At 59.0% G+C, this 8,015-nt stretch overlaps 1 protein-coding gene across 1 annotated transcript; it reads left to right on the plus strand.

Annotated features, from left to right (window-relative positions):
- The first annotated feature begins 1,659 nt into the window (after window positions 1-1,659).
- On the plus strand, window positions 1,660-6,460 carry FXYD2 (FXYD domain containing ion transport regulator 2). Its single transcript, XM_039229407.1, has 6 exons — window positions 1,660-1,701; window positions 3,773-3,811; window positions 3,968-4,042; window positions 5,655-5,691; window positions 6,017-6,047; window positions 6,317-6,460. Exons 1-5 carry the CDS (start codon window positions 1,677-1,679, stop codon window positions 6,039-6,041), a joined length of 201 nt encoding a protein of 66 aa, XP_039085338.1. The 5' UTR covers window positions 1,660-1,676; the 3' UTR covers window positions 6,042-6,047; window positions 6,317-6,460.
- Window positions 6,461-8,015: the final 1,555 nt, after the last annotated feature.

The raw sequence follows: 8,015 nt of genomic DNA on the forward strand, positions 1-8,015 counted from the left end.
CAGTTTCTTCATCTGTAGGATGGAGCCACCACGGATTCAGTGGGACGGTGCATGTAAAGAGCCTGACGCACGGTCAGCCCCTACCGAGCAGGAGCTGTGTTGTTATGTGCTCATGAATATTCATCGCTCGGCTCTGGGAGCAGAAGACTGCTGACGGGGGTCAGGGCTCCTGGGCTGGGAGGTCGGTCATGTCGTTCTCTCTCCATCTCACCCCATGCTAATTTTCACTGCAGGGTGGTTGGCTTTCCTGTGTCCAACAGTTAACATTCAACAAAATGTTAATGTCCTTTATTTCTCCAGTCGACACAATACAACAGTAACAATAGAGACTCGTGCTGTGTATCAGGCCCAGTGCCCTGCTCTCTACATGCACTTTCTCCCTTTCTCTTCACAACAAATCCCTCGGGTAGGGAATAGTCCCATTTTACGGATGAGAGGACTGAGGCACAGAGAGGTCCAGTAACTCGACAGGGGCCATTTACTTAGCAGGTGGAGGAACCAGGAAATGGACGCAAACTTTGATTCCCCTACAGCCGCTCCAGAAGGATTAACAGATGGGCTCTTTCCCTTTGGAAGGACCAGCCCCTTGTTGGTGGACACGACTGTGAGATTTGGCCCCTTGGCTACCGCAGACCATCAGCCTCTTCTGGAGGCCAGTTCAATGGACTAGAACTCAGCCAGGAGTATGAACACCCAGGGAGGGCCCAGCCCTGGGGTCCCTGAGGTGCAGGAGGCCGCAGCAGAGGGGTGGGGAAGCACCTGACCACTGAAGCCCCAGGACTGCCTGCCTTTCTCCACTTTGCCCCTCACTGGCTGTGTGCCCTTGGGCCAGGGCCTTAACCTCTCTGTGCCTCAGCCGCCTCCTCTGTAAAATGGGAACTAACACAAGGCACAAGGAAATAATAGTGAGGAAATCGCTTTGTAGATGATGAAGGCAAGGCTGGACTTGGCCCCTTCCTTGAAGGAGATGATGGTGCAGCCCTGGGCAGCTGGCTTGGGGACACCCGGATTGTAGAAGGAAAACGCCAGAGGCCGCAGGAAGAGAGAGCTCCGTGAGGGGTGACTGGGGCCTCCCTGGCTGAGGTGTGAGCTGCTAGGGGCAGCCTCGGTGGGTGAAGGAAAGGCAGGCTGGGTTGCGAACGTGTCTGGTGGGCTCCACGCGGGCCGTGAGATGGGAGGGGGCAGGCACCCGCAACCAGCTCAGGGGAGCCCTGAGCGCCGGGTAAGAAACAGCAGCCGCAACAGTGATCTCCACGGTGGCTGGTGAGGCTGCTGGCGTTGGGGCCTCCGAGGGCCCCTACACTGTCCCCTGAGCTGTGGGACACACTGAACACAACTTAGAAAGTGCTTCCCCGCTGCCCCAGCCCCAGCCACGCCATCTCCCGCTGGTGGAAGAACACTGGCCTTCCTCTCCCCGGCGCTTCTCTGGAAATTTCCTTTGGGAGGATGTGGAAGCCCAGCCAGCCCCTCCCTGCCCTGCCTGCCCCCTCGCCCCCTCGTGCCTCCGAGGGAGCCCTCCGCTCGCACCAGGGCTTCTCTTGTGACCAGGGTAAATATTACCTGGCACTGTTAATGTTTAATGCCCCCACCTCGCCCCTGGCCACCCCACGGCCAGGCAGTGTCCCCGAAGTGGAGGCCGAAGAGGGCGGTGGAGACCAGCCCAGGCCACTGGGGAGATGACAGGGCTGTCGACCGACGACGGTGAGTGTGTGCGAATGTGTGTGAAGCAGGTGGCCGTCTCTCCTTGGCCCACCTTTGGAGGGATGAGCTGCACCCCGACCCCCCCCCCCGCCCCCCCGCCTTCCATAGTCCCCAGCCCCTCCCCCACCCTCACCAGCCTCCTACAAGGATTTTTTAACAATTGCTTTGGAAAGAGGATCCTGCCTTAACTCTGAACGGCAGAACGGGGCAGGGGGGCGCTGGGGGTAAGGGGGGGATGCGCCTCCATCCTGGGATGCATCCGGGCACAACGCATCTGTCGGGACTATCTAAGCTCAGAGCGGGAGGCGGAGGGGGTCAGGCTGGCTTTGAGAGCCCTCCCAAATTTGGGACTCCTCTAGAAGGATCCTGTGATGGGGGTGCCTCAGGCCCGGAGGCTAATAGGGGCCTTTGTTGACCACGGTGGGCTTTGAGCCAGACCTAGAAAAGATGAGGGCTTTGGGTGGGGGGGGGGGCTCACGAAATGGCTCAGGACAAGCGATGAGCGATGAGCGCCCCTGTAGGGCCAGGCACTGACCCCTCCTGGCCGGGGAGGCTGCACTGGGGACAAGTGGGCTCGCCAGGCCCCAAAGCCCCACCATGACCCCGGGCACGGTTCAGCACAACACCGGAGGTGCCGCCTTGCGCCTCCCTTCTACCTCGCGCACGGCTTACTTGTGCCAAGAAGGGGCTTGAGCAGGACAGGACAGCGCGTCGCCCTGAACTCCTGCCAGGCGCCCTCCGGCTGCCCAAAGACAAGTGTGCTCAGTGTCCAGAGGTGGGGGGCAGAGCTGTGTCCCCTTGGGTGGGAAACACCACAGGAGGCAAGGAGCCGGACCACACTTGACCTTGAAATGTCTTGTTCCTTCTAACCATCTGAGCGGCAATGTAGCAAAGGGGTTAAGCACCTAGATTCTTAACAACCTCCTGCCTGGGTTCAAATCCAAGCTCTCCTCTTTATGGTGTGTAATGTGACCCCTGTGTATTTCTGTCTTCTTATGGACTATTCTGGAATAACATTAATGCTTCATAGGGTTTTTATTTATTTATATCTAATAATGTATTTCTTTTTTATAATTTACATCCAGGTTAGTTAGCATATGGTGCAACAATGATTTCAGGAGTAGATTCCTTAAGCCCCTTACCCATTAGCCAACCCCCCCCAGCCCCTCCAGCAACCCTCTGTTCTTTATAGTTAAGAGTCACTTATGTTTTGCCTCCTCCCTGTTTTTGTATTATTTTTGCTTCCCTTCCCATTTTTAATTTTTTTTAATGTTTATTTTTGAGAAAGAGAGAGAGACAGAGAGACAGAGTTCGAGCAGAGGAAGAGTGGAGACAGAGGGAGACACAGAATAGCAGGCTCCAGGCTCTGAGCTGTCAGCACAGAGCCCAACGCAGGGCTCGAACTCACAAACTGCGAGATCATGACCTGAGCCAAAGTCAGAGGCTTAACCGACTGAGCCACTCATACACGCTTCATAGGATTGTTTGGTGGCTAAATGAGCTAAAGTTCTGTTAGCCTTAGCCTGGCATGTGGCAAACACTATATATTAATGTTTCTTCAAAGAATTTGCTTCTTGTTGAGGACAGAAGCATAAAAGAGAAAAACCTAGAAACTTGAGTTCAAGACCTAGTTCTACTTCGAACTTTCGTGGGGACTTAAAACAAGTCTCCAGACCGGGCCTCGGTTTTTCCCTTCCGCTCAGTGAATGCTGACGGCCTCTCCGTTCGCTGCACAAATGTTTGCTAGGCGCTTGCTAGTCATGTGGAGAGAGGCTGCTGGGGAGTCTAATGGGCGATGTCTCCCTCGACCTTGGTCACTACCGTAGGAAGCCAGGACAGGAAAGAGCTACCCCCACCCCCGTTTCCAGAGGCCCCCACCGGCAGCACAGAGCTCTGCTTTGGATGCTGGGTGTTTGGTCCCAAGGTGACGATCTGGAGCAGCCTAGGACAGATGTCCCCGCTGGCAGTGGCGTTCACAGCCCCACTGGCCTCCCACGTGGACATGAGATGGGAAGGATGGGAATTCCACTGCTTCACGACCGGCTTACCTGGCCTCCGGCTCTCTCTGCAGGTGGCAGCCCCAAGGGGGATGTGGACCCATTCTACTACGGTAGGCCTGGTGGGCCCTCCTCCCCCACCCTTCCGGCCACCACCCACAGACACCTGGTCCCCATCCACCCCTGTTAGCATGGGGCTGCTGCAGGGTGGGCTGGGGGGGGCGGGGGCGGGGCGGCCCGGCCCACCTCCCGGCCCTCTCCTTCCTCAGACTACGAGACCGTCCGGAACGGAGGCCTGATCTTTGCCGCCCTGGCCTTTGTCGTGGGGCTCATCATCATCCTCAGTGAGTGGGGCTGGCCTCATGCTGGGAGGGGCTGCTGTGTGGGGCCTCATCTCTTCTCAAAGCCGCTGGGCCCTGGTTCCCCAGGTGGGGAAGCCCTCTCACTCCCTTCCCAGATCCCAGAAGGGAAGGGAGTCTCTCCTCTCCCCTCCATTCCCCCATGCAGGACGTGGGAGCTGACGGACACCATGATGGACAGAGGCACCCCCCTCCCCCCCCATGCCTCCCTGCTTGGTCCTTGGACCACACAGAGCAGAGTTCCCGTTTCCTCACGTGCGCCCTCTGGTGGCCAGTGGAGGAGCAGCTGAATGGGAGAGCAGGCTGGTCCAGCCTGGAACCCTCCAGTGTACATGGGGTTCGAGGGGGAGGGAACCAATCTCCACGGGACGCCTCCCTTGGCCAGATCTGGTCCCTTTCCTTTCTTGGCATGAGCTACATCTCAGTCCATTTATCTAAAAAAATTTTTTAATGTTTATTTATTTTTGAGAGAGACAGAGTGTGAGCAGGGGAGGGGCAGAGAGAAAGGGAGACACAGAATCAGAAGCAGGCTCCAGGCTCTGGGCTGTCAGCACAGAGCCCGATGCGGGGCTCAAACCCACAAACTGTGAGATCATGCCCTGAGCCGAAGTCAGATGCTGAACCCACTGAGCCACCCAGGCACCCCCATCTCAGTCCATTTAATCCTCTCAGCAACACAGAGGGATGGTCAAGACTCTCGCATTTTCCAGATGCAAACCACCCACTCTGGCAGGTGCAGCCGTTTGCTCTGGGCTCCACAGCCGATCAGAAGCAGAGCTGGGTTCAGCTGCCCCCTCCCCACCTTGCTGGAAGGCAAATGCAGCTGGGAGCCAGAGGCATCAGGGCACACTGCTAGTTTACCACGGATCCCCAACTCCCTGGGCCTCAGTTTGCTCATCTGTCAAATAGGGATGATCCCAACTACCTTATAAAGTCAGGGCTAGCTTCCAAAGACACGTTAGCCAAGAAAGCATTCCGACCTAGACTGTTCTGGAGGAGAGAGGGGTCCTTGTATATCCCCTGGCCCCAGCCCCACAGGCACACAGCAGGGGCTTACTAAATGCTTATTGACGTGTTTTGGTGCACCCAGAAGAAACACACACAGAAACACGACCAGTTCTGTGTCCTGGGATTCTAACACATCCGTGGTTGGTGCCATCCAGTCTGAAGGCTTCAGTCTGCAGGCACGGCTGGTTCTGGAAGTGTCTGGAAGTTTCTGGCGGTCAGCACTGTGGCGTGGTTGAGCACACGGCTGCAGGAGGCAGACAGCCTGAGCAGAGATCCTGGCTCTGACTTTACAGTTGTCCTCCAAGAGCTTACTGAGCAGCTACTGTGTGCCCAGCCCTGCGCTGCGGGCACCGTGGCAGCCCAGGCTCGACGACCGCTCTGGGCATGCTCAGTCTACCGTGGATTCACTGCAGTAAATGTTTGTTGACCGGCTGACTGAATGGCTCAGGCCCCTGAATGCTATGGCCCTGCCATACTTAAAGAGAGAAATAGTCACCCGTGTCTCTGGCGGGCGGGAGGGAGAGAGGACAGAGAGGGTCTCCTGGGAAACAAGAGGCTGATGGAAACTCGTTTCCTTTCTCTCCTCCAGGTAAAAGGCTCCGCTGCGGCGGCAAAAAGAAACACCGGTAGGTGACCCCCCAGGGTGACTGAGCGAGGCAGGGTCACGGTGTGGAGGGACGGGAAGGAGGGGCAGGGATGCGGGGCGGAGGGGGACAGGAAGGAGGGGAGGGATGCGGGGTGGAGGGGGACGGGAAGGAGGGGCAGGGATGCGGGGTGGAGGGGGACGGGAAGGAGGGGAGGGATGCGGGGTGGAGGGGGACGGGAAGGAGGGGCAGGCCAAGGAGTTCAGTCTCTGAGGCCTTCGAGGAGGGGTCCCCAGCCTTAGGGACCCCTAGACTCACCACCGCCTCCTCGGATCTCTGACCTGTCTTTTCCCCTCCCCCACCCCAGGCAAGTGGACGGAGATGAGCTGTGATGACGGGTAAGCCGGGGAGGGACAGGTGAGCGGGGCAGCCAGGGACGGCTGGGAAGAGAGACTGAAGAGCTTCGGACTGGGCTGGGGGACTTTTAGGGCCTTCCTCCCACCAGCCGGGTGCTCTGCTACCTGGGTTCTCAAATGACGGCCAAGCGCCTGGCGTGGCCTATGTGGCCGAGGGCGGCTGCGAAGAGAAAGGCAGATGAATAAGGAGTAAGAGAAAAAGCCCTACTTCTGCGCTCATTGCAGCCCGAATCCCGTCTTTGTCTTTTCAGAGTCTGCTGTGTGCTCATTGCACCGGGGCCGTTGGGAAGCCTTCCGTGAGCTGTAGACCTTTGTCCCCAGCGCCGCCAGGCCCTGGGCTGAAGGAAGCACCGGGCCCCAGGTGACCCCTGGGTGCGCCTGGCCTCCTCCCACCTCACGGCCAAGCCTCCTGTTAATAATAAAGCCAGCCTCGGAGATGGCGCCTTCCTGGCCGGCCTCGCTCCCTCCTTCGCCCCATCCCTGCTGTGACAGACTCGCCCTTCCAGGCTGGGGTGCGATACAGCCTGGCCTCTGCCGGTGTTCGGTGAACTTGCTCAGGCGCCCGTGCCTGTTACAGCAGGGAGTTTAGTGTCAGCACCTGCAGGCCTCTCCTTCCCCCCTGACCCCGTGGGCGGACGGCTCAGCCCGCCTTGCCGACCCCAGGCAGAGAGAGAGCCCAGAAGTCTGAAGGTCAAGGACAGTTGGGTGCTGCTTGGGCCTCTGCCTCAGGCCCTGGAGGCCGCTCCTGGAGCTCTGCTGGGAGTTGGTGCGGACGTGCCCTGAGCTGCCTGTGACCACAGAGTGAGCCCTGCCAGCCCCCACGTGCACCAGCGTGCCGGGCCGGGGGGCCAGGTGTGGCCTTCACGCTCTCTCCCTACCCACCTCTCAACGTTGGTGCTAAGCTCAGGCCGCGCCCTTTCCACTCTTGGGACTTGGGGGCCCCATCAGGCCTATTCTCATCTACCTATGGGGGTGCTACCTTGGTTAAGCCCAGGGCCAGGGAGTGGGCAGTGGGGGTGGGGCCCTTGGTACCCTTTCCTCCAGCCCCGTCCACTGTGGCAGACACCCGCCCACGGACATCTTGAGCCAAGATGGTGCCAGACTGCCTCTCCCACCAGTGCCGAGCCTCCTGATGCCCACGGCCTCCTTGCAGGGCAGCCAGATGCCCTCTGGCAGTTTCAGAAGGAGCCCGTCTTCTCTCTCCCCCTCTTCCCTACGGAAGGGAGGATGTGGCTGGATCATGGCACCACCTAGTGTCCACCTCCCCATCAGGGTCTGTAAGCATGCCAGGGCGGGGGGGGGGGGGGGTGGAAATGGGCGGCGGAGCCCAGGCAGCCGCAAGTTCGTGGAGGTTAAAATAAACAGGGTGAGTCTGGGGGTCAGAGGCAGGTCGGCCACCATTCCACGTGCAAATTAAGTCCTTTGTCTTCTTCCACGGCCCCCGGGCCCTGAGGACCACCACCCCTCACAGGATCCCAGAAGGTTTGAACACAGAGGTTCCTTGGAGAGCAAAATAGACAAGTTTCATTTTTCAGAAAGGGAAACTGAGGCCCGGGGAAAGGCGGTGATGTGCACAGGTGACGCAGCCAGCCTGTGTCAGGACCAGAGCTAGAAGCCAAGTCCTCAGAGCCATTCCGGCTCTCTCCTCACCGACACCTCGGGGTGGCGGGCAGAGCCCCGACCCCTGTGGGCTTGGAGAACCCAGGGAAGAGAGAGAGGGGCTGGTGGGCGGTCACGGTCTGGGAGACCAGGAAAGCCTGGCCGCTTATAACCCGGGGCCAAGGTCTTTGCAACCGTCTGCTTCCAACGTGGGCTCCCCGAAGACAGGCGAGACGGGACAGGCCACGCCCCTAAGCCGAATTCAGGATCCACACACAAGGTGGAGCGTGCACGGGAGAAGTGAACAGGATCTGAGGGAGGTCGGTCAGGGACACTTTCCACGGGAGGTCG

Source organism: Hyaena hyaena, unplaced genomic scaffold (assembly GCF_003009895.1).
Source record: "Hyaena hyaena isolate Hyena2069 unplaced genomic scaffold, ASM300989v1 scaffold_37, whole genome shotgun sequence".
Taxonomy (NCBI): Eukaryota; Metazoa; Chordata; class Mammalia; order Carnivora; family Hyaenidae; genus Hyaena; species Hyaena hyaena.

Coding starts and splice junctions, on each gene's coding strand:
- FXYD2 (XM_039229407.1), top strand. CDS start 1,677: ATGACAGGGCTGTCGACCGACGACG. Junction 1,702..3,772: donor AGGGCTGTCGACCGACGACG/GTGAGTGTGTGC, acceptor CTCTCTCTGCAG/GTGGCAGCCCCAAGGGGGAT. Junction 4,043..5,654: donor GGGGCTCATCATCATCCTCA/GTGAGTGGGGCT, acceptor TCTCTCCTCCAG/GTAAAAGGCTCCGCTGCGGC.